The sequence below is a fragment of the Lissotriton helveticus genome, chromosome 10 (genome assembly GCF_964261635.1).
Source record: "Lissotriton helveticus chromosome 10, aLisHel1.1, whole genome shotgun sequence".
Taxonomy (NCBI): Eukaryota; Metazoa; Chordata; class Amphibia; order Caudata; family Salamandridae; genus Lissotriton; species Lissotriton helveticus.
In genome coordinates, this window is record NC_136071.1 from 295,088,966 (window position 1) to 295,116,117 (window position 27,152).

At 43.0% G+C, this 27,152-nt stretch overlaps 1 protein-coding gene across 1 annotated transcript in view; it reads right to left on the reverse strand.

Moving 5' to 3' along the window:
* Positions 1-8,642: 8,642 nt before the first annotated feature.
* WNT3A (Wnt family member 3A) overlaps positions 8,643-27,152 on the reverse strand; it is a 283,107-nt gene continuing 264,597 nt past the window's right edge. The window contains exons 3-4 of the mRNA XM_078662445.1: positions 16,372-16,637; positions 8,643-14,468 (exon numbers count right to left, since the gene is read on the reverse strand). Of these exons, the coding sequence (XP_078518571.1) occupies positions 13,989-14,468; positions 16,372-16,637 (746 nt within the window). The 3' untranslated portion in view covers positions 8,643-13,988. The remainder of the gene's footprint in view (positions 14,469-16,371; positions 16,638-27,152) is intronic.

Consider the following 27,152-nt stretch of genomic DNA (forward strand, 5'->3'; position numbering starts at 1 on the left):
ACAATCGGTCCCCTTCAACCAAGTGCTGCAGTCCACAGTTATCTAGTGCTTACTGTCCGAAAATGCAAATATCAATAGGATGGCCCAGCCCGGCCTCCTCTGGCCCTGGATGGCCACAGACGGCCCGCCCTTTGCCCGGGCTTAGCCCGGCGTTGCCGGCGCACGTCCCGCGACACGGGGACTCCGGCGTCCTTTTGAGCGCCACCTGGCGCGAAATCAGCGTGGGTGCAGCATCCAGCCGCTAGGAGCCCTGGGGAATGTAGTCTCCCCCCACGTGGCGTGCACTGGATTGCGGGAGGCAGCGGCAGCGGGGGAGACCAGCAAAGACCCTCGTTAAAGTTCAGCCTGTCTGTGCCCCAAAGTGAGGGTAGAATCCCCGGGCAAGAGTCTGGAGCAACAATGGCAGTATCAGGTAGGTTTAGTTTGAATAGCACCCTATTAACATATGCATCAATCCTCTTCCCCTCGAATACCACTTTTGAATGAGTCCTACTGGACAATTGTTATATTAATACAGACCTACCTTAATCCAAGTGGGTAGTAGGGTTATCTTTGTTATTCAAACATACATGACTAAAAAAAAATCTGTAAAAACAAAGAAGAGATGCCCGGTCACAGAAGAAATGTGTGCCCTGTACCAGTGACTAGAAAAACCAGGAATCATACAGCAACCAAACGGGTAACACCTAGCTGAGAACCTCCCATCAGCCCACCCTTCTGGCGGAGCATCATCATGTGCAATTTGGTAGTGGATCCAAACACCGCCCACTCCATCAAATGATGGTGCGGAAATGGATACCAAAGGTGAACTCTACCCAAGGTGTTTCTCGAAGAATGGTGCTGATAGGGTGTAGTGCTAAAATGTGAGTGAGATTTAAAAATAGCTACTAGGACAAAAAATAAGTTTAATCAGTATTGTCCAAGTGTCAAGATTAAAATGACGCCTAATAGTCTGAAATTATAACTATACAATGGCGCTGTGCAGAGTGGTCAACATGTTTCAGCCAAACGGAAACGCTGTCCGGCTTTCTTCAGGACCCATAGGATGGAAAGCTACTGCAAAAGGGAAAACTATTTTAAAAAAAGTATAAGGTGCTATAATGGTGTAAGTGTGTATTCACAAAGTTCATATCATCCTACCAGGAACTTGGAGCCCCAATGTGCACTGGTGGAGATGAATATGGTTTCCTTTCCCAGTCTTTTGTGGGAGATAGCCTCACCTCACCCGGCAACCGCTCGGGAATATGAAGCCCCGCTCTATCCGTCGGTACCTCTCTCTGACATCTCTCCAATTACGTCTATCACCTCCAAAAATCGAGTTAGGGTTTGACACTTCATATTTGATGGTGCTAGGTCTGTCTGTGACAGAACTCAGTTTCAAACAGAAGAGCGTACAGCTGCTATTCCCCGTGTTGCCAATTGATGGCAACATTTTACAGACTGATCCCTTGATCGAGCATTTATTAACTTCCATTAATTTATATTAAGACACATAGTGTGATTGCCTATAAATTTACATTTACTAGAATGATTATTATCAGTCCAGGAATGTCCTGTGTTTTGTCTTGCATATTTATAAGGAGCCCCCTATATTGTGCAAATGCTGATTGCGGCCTTGGCCCCAAATGTTATTCATTTTAAACCGCTGAAGCGGTCCACATGCATCATGTGTATTATTATGGAAGCAATATACTCTACACGTATTGTGTATTTTGAAAGGATGTTTCTAGATCATTTATTCAGATATTCATATAATGAGAAATATTTAGGGAAAGCCAAGTGGCTATAAACGTGAATATGTTGGTGAATTCCCATTCTTTTCTTCTCACCTTAGATCAAGCCTAATTTCCCCAAATTAATGTTAAGAATAATATAAAATAAATGTTCAAAGTTCTCTGAATGCGTCTTAAAAATAACTGTGGATTGCATGTGTGTACTAGTAACTCACAACAATAAATCAAATGCCTGACAGTCTTTGTCAGGTTGTTTACATGACTAACATGCATTTGATCTGGTAATTTGAGAGAAATATGTGGTTCATAACTTGCCTGTTCTCCCAGCTCAAGGTGGTAAGTTGTCGTACCTGTGCTTGCCTGAGGGTCGTGATCAGGGACCAGCCTGAACAAACATTTTCATCCATGAGCAGTCCAAGGGCAGCCATCTTAAATTTTTGGGAAAGTGTCACAAAAGTTATTCTAAGATGATTTCTCATGCATCTATATCCAGCCACATGCATGGTCAACCAGGACTACCGTTCTTGTAATGATTTTTTTTTAGACAGGCAATCTGCAATGATTAATGAATTGGCTTGGAGAGCTGCAGACCATTAGCACTACGCAGCAGCAAGGCCTTAGCAAAAATACGTTTTAAAAGAATGCAAAAAAATATTAAATTGGTGGGGGATGAAATTAAATTGAGGGGGCAATTGACAATAAGGAAATAAGTGTCCTGGCAGGAATGCAGAGCTGTCAGGCCCTCACAAAATCAATTAAACGCATGCATTTGCATTGCAATAGGTCTTGCATTTGTCAGAGTTAGAGCCATTGGGGTTGTAAACGGCAGTCTCGTTTATGTATGTGTTTTGGTTTGGAGTGTAGTGGTTGTAGGAACAGAGACACAGCTGCAGCACTGCCTAGAGGACTTAGAATGAGGAATTACCGATGAAACCAGAGAAGCAGGTAGCAGCAGTGTAGAGGACTTAGAATACGGAACTACTGATGAGAACAGAGAAGCAGCTAGCAGTACTGCCTAGAGGAGTAAGAAAGAGGAATTACCACTGGGACTAGAGAAGCACCTGCAGCAGTTTGTAGAGGACTAAGAATGACCAGAGGAGCAGATAGCATATAATGTGGAATTAGCTACGGAACCTGAGAAGCAGATAGAAGCACTGCTTAGAGAACTAAGTGTGAGGAATTACCACTGTGACCAGAGACATATCAGCAGTACTGCCTAGATGACTTAGAATGAGGAATTACTGAAAGAACAGGGAAGCAGCTAGCAGCACTGCCTATAGGACTTAGAATGAGAAATTACCACTGGGACCAGAGAAGCAGCTGCAGCAGTGTGTAGAGGACTAAGAATGAGGAATTGCCACCTGGACCAAAGAAGCAGCTAGCAGCACTGGTTACAGGACTAAAAATGGGGAATTAGCACTGGGAACAGAGACACAGCTGCAGCACTGTCTAGAGGATTTAGAATAAAGTAATTACTGATAGGACCAAAGAAGTTGCTGCAGGACTGTGTAGAGTACTTAAGATGAGGAATTAATAATGAGACCAGAAAAGCAGCTAGCAGCACAGTCTAGAGTACTTAGAATTAGGGATTACCACTGGAATTAGCGCTGGGAAGAGAGACACAGCTGCAATACTGCCTAGGTTACAGCATTTTAATAATGGCGTACAGTAGTTTTATTGTTGCATGAATAGATTTTTATAAATGTGTATACTGATATTTCTAAATATTTACTTTAGTATAATAATAATGCAGAATTTGTGTTAAAAGGATCTTTTAGCTCTGAAATGACTAGAGGTACTATTCTGTACAATGCATTTATGTTTTTTCCTTCGTAGCATATTGAATGGTATTTTTTTGTTTAAAAATAATATGATTTCATGAATGGTTGAAGGGTTCTAACTCATATGAACTGCTTCTTTCTTGTCACAAGAGGAAACAAAAAACGGTGAACTCTCTGACGTTTTAAGCACCCATGTATGCCATTAATATAGAAGCGCTGATTATATATTTGTATTTATTATGTTTATACATCACTTTCATACAAAAGCAATAGCAACTTGTTGGAGCAAAACAACACCTTCAAAAGAAGGGTGAGCTGGCAGTTATCGCAAAATGTATTGTGGAAAGAGGAACACAAAGTAGAAAAACCAAAAATCGAAGAGCAGTGTGAAATGAGAGAACGGAGCACAATAGGGTGATGTGCAGCCTTGTTACTAGTGTTTAAAATAGAGGAAGGAGCACTTTCTCCCAGCCCAGAAATCGAATGTGGATGGTGCTGCTCCCATGTTTACTACTCCATAAGAGACCGTTCCCAGGCTTCTGTGGCAGCCTCGCAATGGAAGCTTAGCCGGCGGGACATAGTCCTATTTTTATTGCATCTTTGCAGTTGTGAGGACCTCTGGAAAAGGCGCCACGTAAAAATAACCAGCATGGTATTTGCAGGTTGCCCCTCCGAGTTACAAACATGGCCTGAGATGAGAAACTCTGGACCTCACTGGTAAGCTCTGATACTTTGGGGCGATATTGTAGTTTTTAATGTCTCAAAAACACATAAATTATAAATGTGTTAACATGGATTAGGGGGCGCATTATTGTCAGTTGTGTGGATGCATTGCGGGGGTGAGTAAAAGCAGGTGTCTTGGAGATGTGGGATGAAAAAAACTGTAAGGGTCTCTCCAAGGAGCATGGCCAATGTAATTAAAGGCGTGGCCTAAAAACATGTCAACTGAAAATGGATGCTTAGCACAGTGTGCCGCCAGACTGGTATTTTGCTGCTCCTGTCACCGTATCTGGATATATAATGCAACATGTAACATTACACCTACAACACGCTAGTGCTATTGGCTTTGTCAATGGTTCTCTGATGTTCTAGGGGACCATTTGGCTGTTTAGGCTGCACAGAGGCTAGCATGCCAGACCTGGCAACTACTATGTGTTCCCAATAACCATTGGTGATGAGGTGGTCAGCTGTGGGGAAGCTCGCAATGGTCTGGCGACTTTGCTGTTTGGTTCCCTGGTGCCCGGGGTAGCATGGATACAGTATAGTGACACACAGGCTGGTGGTGCTGAGGCTGGTTGCCATGATGCCTCTGATGGTAATCCCGCAAGTTGGTGGTGCCATGAGCTGTGTTCGCTGATGTGCAGACTGGGGTTGCGGATCATGATGTGACCCGCAGCGGCATTGGTATGCAGGCAGTGACAGTGTCTCACTGCATGGGCTGGTCACGATCATTCAAGCAGAAAGGCTATGGCCCCCTAGTCAACTGTGGACCGCAGGGGGTGCTGTGGTCTGTCTTGGGTCCATGCATTGGTGCGATGCAGCCTGTCAGTGTTCCATACAGGGGTTGATGCTGCTGGTTGAGGCTCCATGTAGGGTGATCGGTGTAAACGGTCAAGTTTCTGTGAATGTGGTGGAGCTGGCAGGGGAAAGATGCAGGTGCCCCAAAAGTTTTGAGGCTAGTGGCGCTCAAAGGGATAATAGAGTCGGTCAGCTACGAGGTTGATGCATGACCAGGTGAGGGCTTAAGTAATGGCCAGACCTGGCTGATAGGTGTCACAGTGATTGAAATGCGGAGGGTCGTTGCCGGGGTCTGCGGCTTTATTGAGATAGCAGGTTGCAGCAGCTAGTTTGCTGTCAAGGGTTTCTGCTCTTTTGCAGCCACATGGGGGCCGTCAGATTTCTGCACCAGCTGGCAGGGTTTATGGTTGCAGCTGGGACAAATCAGCAGGTGGTGCTCAAGTAATGTACAGCGCATATTAAAATTGGAGGTGGGCGAGACGCGCCCTGCAGAACAAAAGAAAAGCGAGGCCGCCAAACTTAAAGATAAGCAGCAATTATAAACAAGTAGTCACCAAACCAACACAAAAATACCTATAGCATAAGGAAACTGCAGTTGGCCAGTGTTCCTGATTGAAAAACGGAAGTGATGTATCGGGAACACCTACCAATGAGGAAGCCAGCAAAGAATAGCCACACAGAAGGGAACCAATGGCAAGTAGCATGCAAGTAGCAGGCAGGATTACACTCCTATTGAGTGATTACAGCAGGGCTTGTAGACAGCGCATGCACGCTGCCTAGGCTCGACCTAAAAATACAAACAGTAAAGCTGGACAGGAAGGGGGATGGGAGAGGAATAGATGAGCTAAGAGGGGGCATCCAAGCAGCAGGAATACTGAAGAGGTGAGATAGAGGAAAGTCATGCACTCCCATGGAGTGCTAAAACAAAACTGAAAAAATAGAACCCTGATGTCATGATTGAAGGCTACAACTCATCCAGTCAAAGTGATGGTAAAGAAGATATGTTCGAAGGGCAGGAAACAACAAGAATATGAGGTTACCCATTGACTCAGAAGCATCAAACAGAAATAGACAGAAAAGGTGCTCAGTATTGTGCAAGAGGCTGATTTAAAGCTTGCTTTATGTAATGTAGACAATATGTCTGTGACAACACTAAGAAGGAGCATACTTTTGTATCTCATTCATATCTGCACTTGTTTAAAAGTTTAAAGTTCTGTTAACTGAGGAATATAATTTTCCTCTGTAGACATGGGCTAGGATAATCTTCTGCCTGCCACAGCCACTGTGCTATAATTATTGGTAAAATTCAAATATTCATATAGCATTTTCTGATTTCTTTTCCTCAGTCTTGCTCCACTGATATACTTGTTTGTAAATTCATGCTTTCCTCGGATTACCTAACAATTGGGAAGTTAATTTTATCTTCAAGTGATGTATCTGCTTTGTTTTCAATTGTGTTTATTTGAGAGCAATGCAGGTTAGACTGTACATATCTAATGATACAGTGCATAGGAACGTTGTCAGTTTGGGTTGCTATATTTAGAACTCATGATGTTCATACCTGGTATTATATGGAACAAGTAAGGAATAGATTGAATTTTTACTGACTTGTATTCGGATGCAGAGGGTGTCGGCTGAAATAGGTAGCATTGGAAAAGCATTTGGGTGGGGCTTATCAAATATAATGATGTAATTGCTGGAGTAGAGAGATTAAGGACATCCGTTACGGTGGGAAGAGTTGAAAGTTGCTTGAATTTCACTGGGGAAGACTTTGGAATGCAGGGAGAGGATTGAATGGCCTTAGCTTGAATCGGATGCTGAGACGTTTGGAAATTACTATGAGACGTCATCTATACCTGGGCAACATTTTTATCATACTGTAAAATTCGTGAAATTTTACATTATACAATTTTATATAATGTTTGTTCTCAGGTGACCATTCCATGCAGACAAATTTAGCCGAAAGAAATGTTCTACTTGAACCAGTGTGCTGTCAGTATTGTGACTATTGGTTTACAGGCAGTATTTCCTTGAAAGAAAAGTCCTGCAAGATACCGGCAAAGCAATTGTGGCTCTAAAAGGAAAATGCCAAATAATGTTATGATTTTCAAATGAAATTTCACGAAAAACAACTGTGCAATATCAAACAGCCCTAATATCAAATGGCAGAGCACATTGAAACTTATGCTGCTTAGAAGAAAATGCTTTATTGAGATAGGAACGAGTGAGCAGACCTGCCAACTCACACAGTGGCACTGTGTGTCACACGATTTCGGCGCCCTTCATATCGTCACCCGGTGAGGAGCCAAAATCACACGGTGCCAAGTAAAACAGCAAACAGTGGATTTCCAGCTCATTTTCAGAGACAGAAAGCAGCTGATTCCCATTATGAGGTGTGAAAACACCCCAGGACAGCCTCAACAACCTTTTGTTTTTGTTTTTTGAGAGGGGTTGGGGGCTTGGTGAGGGGCAGAATGCCTCTTAGGTAGCTTTCGGCATGAAGGCCTGCTTTCTCCAAACCCCGCCCCCTACTCACACTGTGAAACTAGTTTGTAAGTTGGCAGGTATAGGTGAGTAAGAATCAATTATGGCTAGTATTTTCCAGACAATAAATAGTACATCTGGTATTCCTGATTTAACTAGAGTGACATAATCCAGTCAAGTAGTAAATAGACCAAAGAGTTCCAACCTCCTCCTGGGTATGCAGTTCACAATAGTGCAGCTACCCACAAACCTTACACCTAGCATGAAGCATGTAGCCAAGTTCACACTGTTAAGCATTCATGTCATGTTGACTACATCATTAATTTTCAATATCTAACACTAGAGAAATGTTGGATTTCTGGATAACAAAATCTACCATTGCTCTTATACACAGAAACACACCTAGACTATTCCATCTGCTGGTCTATTGGTTATGTCAACTATGACAGAAGATGTGCAAGAAATTGGTAAAGTCCTTCTTTTAGACACCGCTGCATAAAGCCACTTCTCAATGAATAAGATATCAACAAGAAATAAAAGATGCCATAGCGCTGGACCCCAATACCTCATGAAAGAATCTCCTTCCACGTCCCCAAGAGAAACCACTGCTCCACTGACCTAGTCCTGGCCGAAATCCCCTGCATCCACAGAGCCAGAATGAGGGGGGGGCAGATCCTTCTCCTACATTGCGGCCAAGAGCTGGAACAAGCTCACCCTCAGCATCAGATGAAGCCCTACACTGCATGCTTTCAGAGAAGACTTCAAGGCCAGGCTCTTTGGATGACCTAGGAGCTGCCCGAAAGCACCTTGAGACTCTTACGGTTGAGTAGTGCACTCTGAAAATCCCATGCTTGATTGAGCACACAACACTTGCAATATATCATCACCAGCTGTATTAGACTCTGGTCTTCAATCGAAACCTCAGAACTCTTTTATAAGTCACCCCCTTACTGCCAAGAGGACTATGACGGCATACCAGTGGAAGACTGTGTGCTATATAAATGCCAATACATGACATAACATAACAAGCCATGCAGAAGGTACTTTATTGACAATGGGTCTAAAATCTGTGGTTTCTGCACATTTTATTGAGAATTACCTTTAGCCTGCCTTGAACTTGATGTTTTATCAAAAAACAATTTTTTTAGGTTATCTTCTACAGTCATTACATGCCGCTAAATGGTTGCTAAAATCCCCACATCAGAATCCGTTACTAACATTGTGTATTTGAATGAACAACAGAAACTTGCCAATTGTCAGAAAATAACACAACCATAAAATACTGAGTATGTGCTGTCTTTGATGCCTTTTCCCTCCACTATGGTGTATGTCTCCATTTTACTTTATGGTACGCATTCCATTTTTGCTAATGATAGCCAACGTGCTGAGGGTGATTGTTACAACCAAATTAGAATCAATACACAAATAAAAATTAATGCATATTTTAATGATCTTTATAGCGTTATCACATCTATTAACTTGCTGGTAACAAAACAGTTATAGACACTTAATCATTTCTAGTGTGCTGTCAGTAGAAACAAGGTAAGACATTGAGGTCACAAGCACAACAGCAGAGCAACAACACTGCCCCAGAGAGTTATTTCTGCAAATATATACTCTTACTAATATATACATTTATTCATAAAATAAATAATCATACAAAATTCGTTCGACTTAAGAAATACAAAAAAGGTGACAACCTACTTTGTACATAGCTTTGGACTTTAAGATTTTACAATACGTACATTTTGTAAGGCAATGGATAAGTTGTTAATTTTAGAATATATGGATAATACGGCAGCAAGATGAAAGACAGTAGCATTAGTGTGGCTCAATAGCGAGGCAAGGTCTGACACACAAAAACACAGTTTATTCTGGAAAGGGGTGATATTTTGATTGCAGTTAAATATTACTGTATAGATGCATGGATGGTATTTCCTCATAATTTGATTGGCTGGAATACAGCGCGTTTTCATATTTACATTGTTTACATTAAATAACTGTTTTATGTTTTTGTCCATGTTTGATAGTCAACAGTAGCCACTGGTGCAGTAGCTTCAGGTTGAAGATATACCAACTGGTGGGTGTTAGCTTGCAATCCAATGCCATTTCAGGGAAACTAAAGTTGCTCCTATTCAGGCAACTCGTACAATTTAGTTGCCAGTCCAGTGTTTTTCATGGGTTTCCAGTTCTTAACTGTAGAAGTTATACAATGAAAACTAGTGACATGCTTGCAATGCCTATCAATATAATTCAATACTTTTATGGCATACCTTTATTCTGTGAATATGTATCTCAAAAGGTGAATTCGTACACAACTTCACATCTGTTATTTTCTTTAAAAAAAAACTAACGTCTACATTTCTTTCATAGAAAGAAAACAATAATGTTTGTATAGCTATAAGTTGGATAGCAGCATTTCAGTTTTAGTGTGCTCTGCTTTTTGAATAACATGCTAGGTGATGTGTGGTAAGATGTTTTCCAACTATCTCCTAATTGTTGTACAAATGCATGTCGTGAGATAAGCTGGTAGCTGAGGATTCATGGATGTGAGTCTGCCCAGTTAGATTTAGGGGTTTCCCTCTGGCGTTGTCATTGGGCGCTAAGACTAGTGCTTTAACATTTCGGCTCCCAGAGGAGTGGAACTCTCCCAAGTGCAGTCTACTTTTGCTCAGGTTTCACCTAGACACATGACTCCTCCCATTTTCATTGTGTTCTTTGATTGGTCGATTGTGTAGTGTATATATCCAAAGCTCCACAATAAAGTCACAAAGACAATATAAAACCCACACATTAAGAGATTGTGATAGTTATTCACACAGATTTGACTCGGGAGAGAGGTTTTTGGCCAAGGTTAGAAAGAAGACGGAAAGACAACAAAGTTTGGAGAATTTTTAAAAGAGAAGGCAAGAATGGGAGTTAACACGTGGTGAGCAGTTAATGAGACGGGGAGATCAAACGTATCAGAGGTCAGTAAGCCGAGCCATGGCAAACCTTCAAAATCTTTTTATATTTTGTCAACAAATAATACATGTAGACCTGGGAAATTCGGACTCATGTAAAACGTTTGACCCCTACAAAGAAAAACTTAGGACTAGAACAAATTACTCCCTACAGTCGATTAGAGGCCAAACACCTCAAAGTCTCTAGTGAGATGGCTCTTCTATACAAATGATTGATTCTCTGAACTAAATAGGGTACACATAGAAGTACTCTGGAATCCCTCAATACCCTAATACACTAAAATGGGAATTTAGTTAGTAGAGTCAATGTAATACTGATAAAATTCAAATGTACAGGGATTTCTAATCTAAGCCAACATAGATCATTTACAATAGGCACATATGTCTTGTATGAACATGTTTGGCAGCAAAAGTCATTATTTGTTTAATATTTCAGACTGGAACAAGAGAGTTAATACAAGCATAATTTTGAAAAGCTTGGCTACACTATGGTGTGTTTAGAAAGAGTGTCAAAGCCAAGTAATTAACAATGTACCATTTCTGTTGACACACCAACATTTTGTTAGCATCCAGTATTTCTTTGGCTTAGATATGGTAGCTACTGTTAGTAGAACAGGACAGTCCTCACCATGCCGATCAATAGTCATGATTACAGTCACAGGCATTATACAGGGTGGGAAATAACAGCTATCCAAACCTATCTCCAGTACTACGGTGGAAGACATTTCACCATATCCATGATATAATACTGTAGAATACAATAAAGCATGCTTACTGTTAGCCATTTTGTTTTCACCTTTCAGGATTTTTCCTTGCTGCATTTTAGTGAATTGCGCCTGGTTTATTCGCATGTTTCTACGGAAGGTCAGTGAATGCATCCTCCAATTTCAGGAAAAATTAAGTTTGTACGTGGGATTAGGGCCCTTTTGCACAAATGTGCACGTGTGTGCATAATACAAATTTTACTTTAAAGCTGACTTGGCTGGCAAAGTTGTTTTTTTTTAAATTGTTGTGGATGACTGGGAAAAAAATGATTTTTATTTTTTTCCCAGCATAATAAACTTTTTATGAGGGCCTGTGAACTGTGTGTAAACCGCAGATCACTGTTTAGGTCTGAGGAGGTGGTCTCAAACTTTCATACCCCTGAAGTGGCTACGTGAACGCAATTCTGGTGTAGAATAACACTACACAGTATAAACTGGGACAGGAGTTGTCACGTATTCTGTGGGGTTTTAAATAGATGACCTATGATACACTCAGATTTCAGCAGTGGGCAGTCATCCCACTGCACTATTCTAGAGGTTTAGCTTTCCTGAAAACAAGCAACTAAAAAAAACTAATTTAGGACTTTGTGGTCCGGCCTTTCATATTTCAAGTTTCCTGCCAAACGGGTGGACAATATTCTCGGAAAGTGCTTCTTCTGACATGGCAGCATTACTATTTCCTGGTTGTCTTGTCCGTAGTTCTGTGCATTTCAGAAACAAACTCCCCAAAAATACAATGCTCCTAATGTGTTGGAGATTTGGCCAAATATCTGTGTGTGTGTGTGGGGGTGGGGGATTGTTTGCTTTCTTTGCCATGGCTATCATGCCTTGCATGGAGAGCCGCGTCAAAAAATAATTGCATCAGAAGGCAGCTCTACATATGGATGGCCTTCTGGTGCAATGGACCTCGCAGTACTCTGCAAGATGGCCCACCACAAAGAGGTTTCCAACAATATTGCTGACTGGGTCATCAGAAATTAAGCAGTTCTGCTGAATTAAAATTAGCCTTGGGGGTGTGATTGAAAACGTGTGTGATCAAGAATTCCATAAGTTTGGGGGAAACTCCATTTACCTACCACCTCTAAATCAAGTCTGTAATGTTAAGGCCTTTTGGAGGAGGCTTTTGAATATTTTATCCACGTCTGAGGAAGTGCCACGTTGTGTCCTTTTTATGACTGGTGGGTTTCGCAGGAAGAGGGAATATCTTGGTATTGAGAGATTTCTATCACCTTTACCACTCACTCAGCCTCCAGTCCATCCTTGCTGCCTTGGGGTTCTGCCTTTGTACTTGTATTTATTGCATTTTTGGTGATAAACACACAGGACCGGATTTCAGTTTAACATCCACATCTACCTTAGTACCTGGTCTGGTTGTCAACCCTTTTATATGGAATGAGTCTAAATCTATTTTTAACAGAACTAGATGTTGATACAAAGTTGAAGATTTGATACCCATGATGATTTTTTGCTTCAGAAGGATCTACTATTTAGAAACCATAGTAGGTTTTGATGTTCAAGGAAAAGGTAACAAGGGACATTCTCAAGCAAAAAATAGATGACCTATTGCAACAAAAAGAAGTTCCTGAACAGATGTTTTGGCCCTTCATCCTCTGGCAGTTGAAATGCCCATTGAAGGGAAGTATGCGATTGTGGTGACGTGAGATAGGCTGGTCCACTGTTACTCTACACCCGGCATAGTGCAGGATTTGTGTTGGGGAGAAATGAACTAAGTACAGTTTCCAACTATAGTATATTCAACATGAAAGCATATCGTTCAATTCCTGCAAGGCATTGCCATCAGTATTGTGTTGGAGTATGAGTATCACCTCTCACTGCATAAAATGTTACCCACCTTACGGTACTCATCTGGAGATGCTCTTGCCCTGTTTTAAAGGGCATTCGTTCACTCCTAATATTTTATTAACTCACGAGGTGACTTGTACGTTTACTACTGTGAACATAAGCAGGGATTGGCCACTTGAAGAAAAGTGATAAACGTATTATGTGTTTTTCAGTCCATTTGGGCTAATGTGCTTTACAGTAGTCATGGAAATGTTAACATTTGTAAGTAAAATAAGCGAACACCCACATATCTTGACTGCAGAAAATAATGTGTTGGCACCTACAGCACATGGAGTATCCCTAGGCCTTTATGGTCCATACTGTCTTAAGAGCAGTTCCATCTTCTAGTGGTTATACATCCTTGTAGCAGAGCTCATGGTCCATGCTCCTGTGAGATTTAGGAAAGCCTCTTCTGGGATTATGCTGATTATTGATCATACACAGATATGAACCCAATACTCCTCCAACAATGTTAGTTCAAATGTTTGACATGGTTTGTGTGGTGCATTGGTTGATCTGCTTTATTTTTCGTGTTTGCTTTGCGTGCAGTCAGGATATGACTGTCACCATGGCGCAAGTCATCAGAGCTTACTTCACAGCCCCTGCCTCTTCACACAGTGTTGGCAATGAGGAAAAAGAAAATGCTCGATTCCTGATAATTAGCGCCACCGCCAGAAAGGTTCATGATGACTTGCAAATAGACTGCAACGTTGCAATGGGATAAAATGTTTTATGTAGTGTTACACGATTGCTGGGTTAGCATTCAGCTGCATCTCACACTATTCAGGAATTCCTATACTATCCAAACAAATTGAGCCTTTTTAACCACCAAAAAAGAGCTTTGTCACAAACGTATCTCAGAACATTGAGTCACTGTAGAGAAGCAGTCGTAGGATTTTCAACCTATTTACATGTGTGAACATCATACACCCGTACACATTCCTGGCAGCTCACGTAGCAGCACCAGTGGAATATGCAGTGGCACTTTTCTTTCCTCTTTTCAGTCCGTGTGTTGTGACCGCGTCCACAGCACAGAAGATCGCAGCCATCGATTCCATGAGACGTCACATTACAAATCCTGTCACGGGTGCCGAAGGACCCTGTCTCGGGGTTTGGCTCGCAAAAATTGGGGGAGCTTTCATAATAAACCAAATCTCTTTCAGTTGGCGGCTTGAAGAAAGTGTACTTGGGCCGAAGGGTCTCAACCCAGCCACGGGATTCTCGATGCTTCTCCACAACCATTTCAGAGGCACTGTCGTATTTGTCCTTGAGGTAGTCACCAATGACTCTGAAGTCTGGCTGCGACCACCAACACGTCTTCACCTCACAGCTTCCAGACAGCCCATGACATTTGCACTTTAGGTGCATATGATCAATGATTGACTAGAAGAGAGAAAAAAATATAGTCACTATTTTGCTCTAGGAAGTTGTTTTAGAGTGTTGTAAGCCAACATTCCAGAGCCTACAAAATTGCATGCAACATAATTCAGTTTCTAAATATTTTGTTCTGATTTTGGAACATTGTAATATTTTACTAAGAGAGTACAATTAAACCAAAATCATTGAATTTCACAATATCCAGGTCAATAATACTGACTGCAAATATATTAACTCCACTGTATCGTCAAGGTAAATAAATAAATTGAATCATGGACCTCCTATTGTAACTTACCATCTACTTAGCTTGACGAAATAGTGGAAGTGAATATTGCGGAGTCGATGTATGTGCATGTCTATGTTGAAACTTTGATATCACGAGTCCCCAACCTTTAAAATATCTATAGTTTAAGGAATGAGTCTGACATTAAACTGTGACTTACTCCACCCTAGAAGAAATCCAAAGACATGCTTATTGTGACAATCTCCCAGCCTATCGTCCAATTGTCCTGTTTATCAGTCCACTTATAGCAATAATTCAGAAGTAACCGCAACTACTGAATGTGCAGTGTTAAAACCACATCCAAATACATTAACACCACTATAAAAAATGTGTTTAGTTCGAGAAAATGTTTGACTATACCTCTTGACAAAGGACTCTGAACACTATACAGTGAATGCTGACAAGAGCACCATTCTATTTAGACAGGCCCTAAAAATGTAATCTCTTGCAAGATGATAAAAAAATAAAAGACACCAATCCCATGTCATAATATGCTACTATTTCGCAACCAATCCTTAATGTTGTACTCATTTTATTTTATTTTTGGGAAAAATCTTTTTATTAAACATACAGGGAATGATAAAAACAAAGTACAGTGCTGTCTTCATCCAAGCCAAGTGCAGTAATACAATATCCGTCGGTATGCTACATGAGACCATTTCCAGTACAACAAATCTGATGACATTCTCCATCTTATACATCTTCAGTCATCTAGTTAGTCCCCTGCCTGTTGAGAAGTGTCCCTGAACGGTGTACATGGCATTCCACAGATTTCATTCCAGGACCCCCAGATTCTGTTCCATTTTTGTGGGCACCCTCGTAAATCGCCCGCTCAGCCTGCATACACAAGTCCATATTTGTCTCCCAGTCTTTGAGTTTGAGCCTGGTGGTTCTCTTCCAGGATCTAGCTTTCCTACGTTTGGCAATCATGCACCCCAGTGAGACCCATATTTTCTCAGCCCTTGAGAGATCTGTATCATCCCATATGTTAAGGAGGCACCATCGGGACGAGACCTCCATTGTTTTCTGACATATTAAAAATAACGCTGAGGTTACCTTCCCCCAATACGTCTGGAGACGCGGGCATTCCCACCACTGGTGCATGTATGTGCCTGTTTGCCAACAGCCCCTGGGACATCTCGGGGAGTCCAAGACACCCATTCTGACCAATGCTGAACTTGTGTAGTATGCTCTATGCAGGAGTTTGAGTTGGATAAACTTAAATCGGGATCAGATCGCTGCCTCTCGGGGTGACGCTAGTGCCTCCTGCCAGTCCTCATCACTAATGTCTCCCACATCATCTGCCCATTTTGCTGGTGTTTTTCCCATTGCATCTACTCATTTTAATTTTGGTGATGCAAACTATTGCATGCCACAATGAGATTACTAGAGAGTGAAAGCATTGGACTTGCAAGAGCAAATGGTGCCATAAAGGCTATTGGCCAATCATCTCACTCCTTTGCAAACTGTCAGGCACCACAAACTGCATTCTAAGGAGCTATGTTGAGACTGTGTTGATTTATTGCAAGGCTTTACAAAATAGGGTGGAATTAACTTCTTCTTAAACTTAAAGGGATTGAAACCCTTCATGTTTCATGGTCTTGCTCATCTTCACACTGTCATTACCGTTCGTCCAGCCTCATTGTTGTGCCTGTTCATGGCAGAACGAGCATCAGGCCTGTTCTCGCGAGCATCTGCAAACTCTCGCGAGACCATGCTCCCAAACTCCACATCCTCACTGCAGCCTCCCCACTTCCAGCCTTCGCCCGGGGGGCCCTTGTGCCGCGTGTCACACCCACAGATAGTGGCTGATCCCTCGGCGCAGGAACGGGTCACAGCGAATGCCACGCCAGCAGATGCAATCGCATGGACAAAGGCAGACTCTCTTGTGGCTGGAAATACAAACAGAGAGAGTTAAGTATGAGGCTGGAAGATTTTCTGAATAATCAATATCACAAAAAAGTCTGATTTCAAATTTAGATTCAATTATTCAAGCTCCCAAAGCTACCGAGACTGTAGACCAAAATAGAAAACATTTTTTTCAAATGATTGCAATACCTCAGGACGTAATCTATTCTTGACTGCAAGCACAAGATTGTGTTTACTTATAGATGAAGACCTATTGTTCGTAGACAAGGTCTGCAAGGCCCATCTACCACTAGACTCAAGTTAGATGTTTCACTCATGTTACATATACTCACCTTAGCCAGTTCCAGACATGTCTTTTGCATTACCGGCTTGTTGCTAGCTATGTCCCAAATTCGAATAATTTCCATTGTTGAAATTATGCAAAATTACCCCCCAAATTATGTGAAATTACGTGAAATGCCAATTGGGTGTTTTGTACTATTGATAACTGCAAAATGTGTCCTTTCATGCACTTGGATGCGACGGCACATTTTGTGCTATACAAAATGTGTGCAAAATCTAATGTGAGATGCACAGGGTTTACGTTTTATTTGCCGGCGTTGCTCCCGAGCTCCTGTAATAATTGTTTTACCCAAATGATTTCTCAATCTTGGGCATTTCGCCTAACAAGCATAATGCGAAATGCTTGAAATTATGCAAGTGTAATTGAAATTTCGCCAGGGGTCTACTTTTTACCTGTAATGCCGATTGGAATGGAGTTTCAATCAGTTACCATTCTTTCCACAAATATACATTTTCTCTTGTTGCTAGTGGAACTTCACCCTACACATCTGATCTTCTGGCCCACTCAACATGCTTGGCTCCTTCACTATATTTTTAATCCTTGAAGTTCTGTATCGAATGTCCCGTCGTTTCTCTTTTCCATACCATAAACGTCTAATGCAGGCCTTGCACCTTGTGAATTCTTATCCCTAGGGCTGTCTGTCATCAGTGCATAAACTTTTTGAAAGGCACCCTTCAGAGCAGTTTTCAGAAGATCTTTAACCAAGAAATGGAATCTGTAATTTTATATTTCCGTGTCCTGGGTGTAGGGGTTAATTTGCATAAATCTGGTTACAGCTCTCTCCATAAAATGAACCATGTCATGGTTAATTTGTGCAGGGGGGTTGCAGATAGTTGACTGCAGTACTTTTGGAGCCCATGGGCCCTATTATGTAAAGGGCGCACTTTCCCTATTTGCGCCCAGTGTACCTTAAAACAGATGCGCCAGGCGCAAATATAGAAAGTGTGTCCTATTACAAGGAATGCGCTGCCCCTAGGGCACCCGCTAACTCGCGCTGCCCTAGGGGCAGTGCATTCCTGTGAAAAACGGGAGTGGCTGCTTTGAACCCGCTTCGTGTTTTCACAGTGCCGGCAGCACCCGCTGATTAGAGATCCCCTTGCAGACGGGTGCAGCCAGTGACTAGACAGGTGCAGCCAGTGACTGGACCCGCCGACAATGGGGATGTCTGGGGGGTCCATGGGACCTCATTTGCTCTCTTTAGTGAGCTGCTCTCATGGGGATCACTGACACTGTGCACCTTTTAAATGGCGTACTGTCAGTGTGCCTCCTGACAGCTTCTTTGCCTCTGAGACCGCGTCTGTAATATGGCGCAGGCTCAAAGAGACTCGCTCATTTGCATGGGGCACGCCCTCATGCACATGAGGGAATGCCCCCTGAAGATAACGCTGATGTTTTATGTGCGCCAGCGCTATCGGTATTACTGAAGGGGCCGCACAAGTGTCTGCGACCCCTTCTGCAATGCCAAAGTGCCCCGGGCCGCATATTGCGCCCTCGGGGCACTTATGTAATACCCCCCCAGCGCTTACTTTCATTAGGAGACTTTGGTCCAAAGCAAGCGGGTGGAAGTCAAAAAAGGGAGAATGAAAGCGGAAGAAAGACAGGAAAACAGGGACAAAGGAAGAAAGGAGTGATCAAAAAGGATTCACAAGAGTCAGATAGAGACAGTTCAACCACGACTGGCTCATTTCATCTCCTTTAAAATTTGATCACGCAATTCTATTAACCATCTGGTTTAATATTTGTGCCAATAGTGTGTTATTAGCCGTAGCAGAAAAAAGGCATTTCTATGTACCTTTCAGTAGACAATAACTATGTATTTAATTCAGTTTCAGAAAACGAATTCACAGATTCTGATATTTCATTTCTTATAGAGAATATCTGATTGTTTATTACAGCACTTTGAGGTATCCAAAAGGCGAAACATGGCACATTATATAAGTCCAAAAGTAAATGAAATTAATCTTAAATAAGTATTACTCCTTGCCTGCCATCAATATAACGCTGAAAAAGTAAGTATCGTTGAGTAAGAGTGTTAGCTCTGCTTGCTTGCTTAGAAAAATATCCACCTCAACAATAACGACCTCCATATACAGAATATTGAATACCAACTATCATGAACATATATGGGGAAGTACAGATTTACTTCTCTTAACTCCTAACACATTTATTTAACTTGGCAACATGTTCGTAGTTAATATTGTTTAGTGATATAAGTGTACGTCGACATTTAAATCATGACATTCAGGCAGACTATCCTCTTGTATGCATACTTCACATCCATGTGAAACAGGATTTACAGAGATACATAGCACTGGACTGTAGGACCTTCCGGTGACCTGTGCAGTGGATAGTGAATCCTCCACTTAAGCAGCTTAAGAAGGAGCCGCCTATGGGACCAATGGACTGGTGGACTGTGCCCCACTAAAACAATAATAAGCTATGTAGAGACCCCTGTGGTTATAACGCGCCATATAAATTAAATAAATAAAAATAAAAATAAATAAATATGTATGTGCCTTTTCTGTCTGCACTGAAATATCACTGTTGGGGAAAGCTATGCCCGAGTTTTCTGAAGGATATGCATAGTAAAGGAAACAAAGAAATACTCTCATAAGCCACCCTAAACGCCCAGCCCAGACAATACTGCAAAAACTACACACGCATCCTACTCGACAACACAATGCGCCTATCTTTCTCTCTCGCCTCTCTATACTCCTACACCTCTCTTCTTCTGTTTTTCTCTCTCCTCACACCACCAGGGGTGCGACAAGATAATCAGACAGGTTGCAAGGGGGCACGGGGGAAAACTGGAAACGTGCAAGCCGGACGAGAAGAAGATGAAGCAAACTGGAGAATGGACTGTCAAGAGCCAAACTAATATAAGCCAATCTAGACAATGCTTGCCCCTCTCCCCCCCCCCCAGGTGCGCTTTTTCTTGTTCCCTATCTTTTTTCCTTTCCTTTCCCCCATGTGATTCACCCTGTACCATGTAAATATGCTCTTTATTTTCAATAAAAAATTACTGAAATAAAAAGAAATAGTAATGATGAAAAAAGGAAGTATGAGAGGAAAGTGAGAAATGTAAAAGCATGGATGATTAAAAAAGTGGGTGCATAGATAGAAATGTTAAAGAAGGAAAAGGAGGAAGAAGGAAGGGTGAGAGGAAAGGTTGAAACGTAAGAAATACAGAAAAAATTGACTTGTTTTAAAGAAAAAGTGAAAGGAAGGATATAAGAATGTATAATTGTGAAAGGATGGGTGAAAGAGAGAGAGAATCGATAGGAGAAAGTGTGTATGAATGGAAGGGTGGAGGAATGGACAAATGGGTGAAAGTATTGTTGATGGAAGAGTGAAAGCATGGATTCACACCTATATTAATTGGTGGATAGGTGAAAGGATGGATGTATTTCGTATAGGTTAAAAGGGCGAATTGCTGGATAGGAGGATGAAAGAAAGCAAGGATGCGTGGGAGGATAGCTGCTTTGGTGGAAAGGAGAAAGAATGGATTGATGGATGGATGAGTAGGCAATATGAATAAATGGAGGGTCGAAAGACAAGCAAAGTACTGCATTTGCTCCTCACTCTAAATAGCTGGAAAAGTCATCTTTTCTGTCTAATTTAATGACTATCTAACAGAAGAACTGACACCCCATCTTCAAACAAAAGCTTTCTTAAGTGACCGCTCAACTGTGCTGCTAAACTCATTCTGCAGCTGGAATATGCTTCAGTCAGCGTAGTGCTAGAGACGGTGCAGGGCCTGTGTCTAATATCAGGCAGCCAATGTCTAAACTGGTGAAGCCCAGGACTGTAGCTAGCATGGTGCAGCAGGTGCAGCTGCCCTGCAGCCTAGACGCATGCGGGGCACAGAGAATTATGATTACTTCTTAAATGTGCTAATCCAGTATGGGGCCCAAGGCAACCTTGCAATGCAACTGGTGAAGCCAGGGGTCTGTATCTTCCTATATTTTAATAAAGGACTGCCCATACAGGCGGAATTGGAGGTAAGAGGATTAACCTGGATGGTTGCCTGAGTGCCCATGGGTAACACACAAGGGTGCGTGTCAAAAGAACATAGGAGACAGGCCATAACAGCAATGGGGAGGCTGTTCTAGCCAGAAGTGAAGCGTAGAGGACCACAAAGCCTACCAATGGAGTAGTGCCAACTTGAAATAAAGAGCAAGAAGCCTAGGATAAAGCAATTGCCCACATCACTTGAACTAACCAATAGGGATCAAACAGGGGGCAATTTATCTATGCCCCTGGAGAGATGAGTCACAATAGCGGCTGCCAACTTCAACCCACCCACCCTAGCCTAATGAAACAGAAATGAAGGCTACGTTGTCGACGTGACGTGAGCTGTAATCTAGTGATCAGACTCATGATCATGGGAAAGACAGGCCAGTGGAAGAGGATGGTTCCCAATATCTGGTCTTTGGATGCCAACGGCAGGGCCAGATAAAATGGAGACAGGTGGAACTACCCCAAAGCAGACACAGCACTCACAGCCCAAGCCCAGCTGGTGGCCAGCTAACTGGTACTAATAATGGTTGGTGAATTAAGCTTCAACTTTGCCTGATCATTGGAATAAAATTATTGCCATGTTTGCTATTTTATTTATCATAAATAAATATTTAAATTGCCTTACCCTGCCCCTGCCTGTGAACTGACAAAGCATTGTGGAATTAGAAATACACTGTAGCCTGTTTAACTCTAGCACATGTCTGCGTCTATACTTTCTTAACGTCAAGAATCGGGGTTCTCGGTTGAGTTGTCTGAGTGCTTGGGTTATAGGATGACAGCCTGCGCATTTTTGTGACCGAGACAGGAATGGGTACAGAGGACCCTTTCCAGGGTTACTGCATTAGGTAGCTTCTTACAAAGTACAACCCCGGGAATTGACAACCTCTGCTACAAAGCAAAGGGAGCAGTCAGAGAGGTGAAAAGAGCTGCACGGTCTGTGGCCATTAGGATCACCTTCAGCTTAAAAAAAAGGCAACTTTGAGTTCTGCGAGATTGGAAGAAAGTGCACAAAAAGGGTCGCCTTGTCCCACCTGAGAACGGAATGCCGGCCTCTCTGACAAGAGCCCCCTCCCTACTTGACACTGCGTGGTTGGTATGGCAAATCGTCCTTATTACCTGCTGGGGTGAATGAATCCCCCTTTGTCCTGCCACTGTCACGCCGCGTTAGGCCGACAATGGACTCAGATATTTTATATGAAATTCGCCCTGGCCAGTGATTAGCAAGGAGCAACTAAGTCATAGCAACGTAGAAGTATGCATTGGCCAGGGCTCGTTGTCAGCCGTATGGGAAATCCCCATTCACATGCTTTAATAAAGCAATCGAAAGGGCGTGTGAATTGTGAAAAGCATTTTCACTTTTCTCTTTAGCTTAATCTCATGGCCGCTGGGATATTGTGCTGTGAGGAGACCACAGCAGGGGAGTGGGGAGAACTAGACTGGGTCTGCTATCAGCTTTTTTTTTTTGCTTTTTTACAGAGCCCCCACTTATCTGCACGTTAATGATATACCAGCCTTGTTGCCTCCCCGCAACTAGGAAAAACACGCACTCCATGAAAAGGATGAACTCCGAAAACATCCTAAATGGGGCGGTGATTACTTTTCCAAGGGTCGAAGGTCACGGCCTGGATCCTGCAAGGACACCCCCACTCTCTGGAAGTCGAATCCGTGAGTCCACCAACTAAATTATGTTACCGTAGGTCATTTACTCGCTGGGTGAGTGTAAGTGACGTTTTGAAAGATGTTTTGAAAGAAACAATGGGGCAGATTTACAAGTTCCTTGCGCCTCTTTTATGCCGCCGTTGTGTCACTTTTGTGACGCAGCGGCGGCGCAAAGCCAGCGCCATGCTGCGGGGCATTTACAACGTGACGCATCTGGGAGATGCGTCAGGTTGTAAAGTCCTGCGTCACATGTAGGCGTTCCGGCATGGGGGGGGGTTCCGGTGCAGGAACGCCTCCTAAAAGTGGCTGAGTGAAATCTATAAGATTTCACTGAGTCACTTTTAAGGCCATGCTGCATCAAAACCCTGCGCCTGCTTGAAGCAGGCCTAAGGATTGACACAGCATGTTAGGGATAGGGCACCCCTAGCCTTGCGACGCAACTCCAGCAATGCGCTGCCTTTCCGACGGGGGATGCGGCATGCATCTGCCCATACGTGTGCAACGGTGCGCTGCATTGTAAATGCGGCGCATCCGGGGTGGCGCAAGGGTGGGCAGATGCATCGCAACTCTTCTGACGCATCCCTGCTGATTAGCAGAGATGCGCCAGAAGTAGTAAATCTGCCCCAATGCTTTTAGCAAGGTGAACCCTAATTGAATATTTTCGACGGGAAGTGGCCGGAGAGAAAAATTTCTCTGTATAGCATCCTACGGATGAGATAGTGGAAGCAGGACCTAAATCGAGGTAGGGTAGAAAGGGCTTCTTTTGGCTATAAGTAACATTTGACCTGGGGGCATTGCTTTGATACTAGTTGCTGGCATCTTCGCTAACTTGCAGCTGGAATGTCGCTCATTTGGTGAGTTCCTCATCTACGTTGTTGTCTTCTTCAGCCTTCTTTGGTGGCTGGCCTGGTACTCCGGCAACCTTGAGATCTCCTTGGAGGATCTGCAAAAGGAATCTGTGGCCGACAAGTCAAGGAGCTTCAAGCAGGTGGCCTGAAAGTTCACAGAGAGATTACAACACCGTTCATTGTCTAGCCCTCCCTCCAGTAACATTTATCATTTTGGGGCAAGATTCACAAATTTTCTCTAGGGACTGAATTTGCAATCTTGAGGCTAACTTCTAGAAACTGCCCCCTGGATGAACTGTGCATTTGCTTCCATTTTGATTCTTCTTGACAATTTTGTAATGCAGAAGGGCAAGTCATAAGCTATATGCACCTGCCTTGGTTTAACAATACTGATTGACACAGCTGACTTGATTGCAGGATTTTAATACAATGTACACGTGGATGAGCGGGTTGAAGTTAGAACTGTGGACTTCTTGTTGCTTGACGTTATGGGCATCATTATGATGCCGGTTGGACTTACCATAGTGGAAGCGGGACCGCCAAACATGGAGTTGGTGGTCCCACGGTCCTTATTACAATGTGACCACCTTCACGACAGTCGCAAAGTATATATTTTCCATTGTGCTTGTGCTGGGGGCTGCAGCACATGCCGCAATAGAAAAGGTAAACTTGAAAAACATCCCTGCACCGAGTGGCACACATGGTGCAGGAACGTTTAGGGGGGACCAGAGGTGCACACCAGACCCCATAGTGAAGGGCCAGGGGGTACGTGTTCCCTGCTAGGGGTCCCCAAAGTCACTTTCTGCCTGCCTTTTAATGGCGAACCGCCATGAAAGGGCAGACAGAAAGGGACATTGTAATAATCCCTACAGCAGTGCCTGAGCAGGCACCGCCTCTATTGTAGGGATTACTGACTCACCAACACATTACAATGCATCAACGGTCTGATGGGCTCCTTGAGCCCGTCAGGAAGCGTTGCACTGTCACTCCACCTGCTGCCTCTGACAGCATGCATTGTAATGTGAAGGTGGGACCGCAGCAACAGATGGCGGTCAGACTGCATCTGAGGAGCCATCGGATGTAGTCTGACCGCCATCAGAATAACTCCCTATGTCTATAAACACCTGTCTCTGTTGTTCACTTATAGCGATGTGCCATTAGGGACCAAGCTGTCCTTCACAGATGAGAAACAATGAAGTAAAAAGTAGGCTGGGATATCTTAGCTTCACATTCAGAGGAGATGTGGGCTGGGAGTTCGCGATAGACTGCCCCATCATGATCGGGACTAAGATAGATTTGCAAATGGCTGATCACTCTCTATAACAGTAAGCAACAAATAATGCAGTGGAATGCTGCTGAGAGTAATACCAGCGGCTACGATTACTTTAAACATGTAGTTCATTTTTAGTTTGTTCAGTGGTTTTTGGCTCAGCGTGTACAGCATCAGCTTGATGTTTGTGAGGAACACTAGCTTAGGTGCTTCATAAGAGAGCACTATGCATTTCAATCAGCTCATTGATGTGACACCTGTTTGCATCTCGCTCAGCTACATGGTTCCTGGTGCTGTGCTTATCTGCCATGCATGATAAATACACTGAATAATACCGGTATTTGAAAAGTGCGAACAATTACCCCTAAGGGTGTTAAGGCGCTGGGGGCTGTCAGGAAGATAAAGCAAACTATTGCCCAGAGTCACATGGTGCTGGGCTAACCTGTCGCCGGCGCTTGGGATCGAACCGTGAGCCCCAATGCTTCAGAGTCAGCCGCTCTTGCCACTGCGCCACACCTGTTCCACAACTGGCTTTCATGTCTGACTTTAGTGCTGTGCACACCTGATTTAGTATGCACATATGACATATACACCTGTATACACCTGGTTCAGTTGCCTGGTGTCATGCGTGTAAACATTTATCTGGTTTGCTAGATGTTGAATTACTGAAGAGGGCTGACCAATTGCTCCACGTTATATGTTGCAGTTGGTGGAAGACAAAGTGTGAGTGACATAACAACGGACCAATGGATGAAGAGAGCTAAACTGAGAGTCCCCATGAGTAAGTATGTTATATGTATACGTTTAATAAAATGAGAAGGTTTTGGCTAACACCAAACCTGATAAGAATAAAAATTACTGGGTCCTTAGGTAAAGTGTTATCTGATAATGAATGGCTAGCTTTGACGATAGGCATTCAATGCAGTGTTAATGTTTGATTTTAGTCTTGTTTATAATGTATACGACCGAAAATTTGAATCCACAAAAATTGGGATGGGTTTTGCTATTTCAGGGGGAGATTGTCTCACCGGATATATAAGCAGTTTACTACCAGGCTCGGCCTTGCCTTGACATCTCCACCTACATGAATGCACATAATTTCAAGTGTATACTGCATGACAAAAGCCAACGGTAGTCGAATTTTAAGTATATACTGCATGACAAAAGCAAACGTTAGTCGAATAGGGTCAGCCGGGCCCGGTCTCATAAAATCATTGGCTGTAAAGTCTTGCAGGCGCGGGTGACGATAAGGAGTCTGCGGTCATTGAACCCCTTCTGGGGGACCCCTCGCTCGAGACCTCACGGCTTGGAATGCTGCTGGGTGATGGATGACGTTTGCTACAGCTCCTGCGAGCACATTTCACTTTTAAGGCCGCAAAGGGAAAAGACTGCCTTTCAATGCCCGTGTCTGTGTGTGGGTGTGTTTGTATCTAGACTGCTCAGTGGGTACGCGCATTCCCACAGAACAATGGGGTGGCTAATTTGCGCCCTCCCTCCCAGCCACCCTACCATTATCTTTTGTTTCAGAACAAACTCCCACGGTAGGCCTTGGCACCAATATATTGCTTAAATGGTCCTTTAAGTGCCATGCTTGCAGTGTTAGCCGGCCCAGGAATCTGCTGTGCAGACAGTCAGTAAAGCCAATCAATTTTGTAGTCTGCAGGGAGTGTAGGGACGTCTTCAATGCTGTAGGAAAACTACGCAGTTAGCCAATTTCACTTAAAACCATAGAAAAGTAAGTAGCCGTGTCCAAGAGATTACATCCTGCCAACTTGTTACTACTCTTGACACAAACACAACATGTTTTCCAACTTTACCCATTACATTTTGGAATTATCTTTATCTCTGGCTGTCCGAGACTTTTTTTTTTTTAATGTGGGCATTATCCTGCCCTCCATTACCTTTACTAAATGCTCGTTTGGTGAATCTGGGGTTGACGATAATTAGCTATTGGACTCCCTCCCTACCACCTGTTAAAAAAGGGGACCCTTCGGGATTCAATGTCAAATCTTTGTGATCCCTAGATATTATCTATTTTCCACTTGCGTTATATTTTTATTGTGACACCAGCACTTTTGATGCACTTGCCCACTCCACTGTCATTGTGTTTTTGCAGCATCTGGTCCTATCCTGTTCTTCTTAAACGATGTATGTATAAAAGACAGACTTTCTATGGGTCCTTCTTTGACTTTATTGACTCTTTGCTCTTCTGTCCATTTGTTTTTTCTCTCATTGCGCTCAGGTCAAATTTATTTGAACTCAATCAACAAAAGAGTGACAACTAATGTAGAAGAATAAACATAATAACCAATGGTGGGGCATGTGTGCGGGAAAAAAACCTCTGTTTTTTAAAAGAACCCTCACTCACCAACCTAGTTGGTGACATGCTTCATCACTG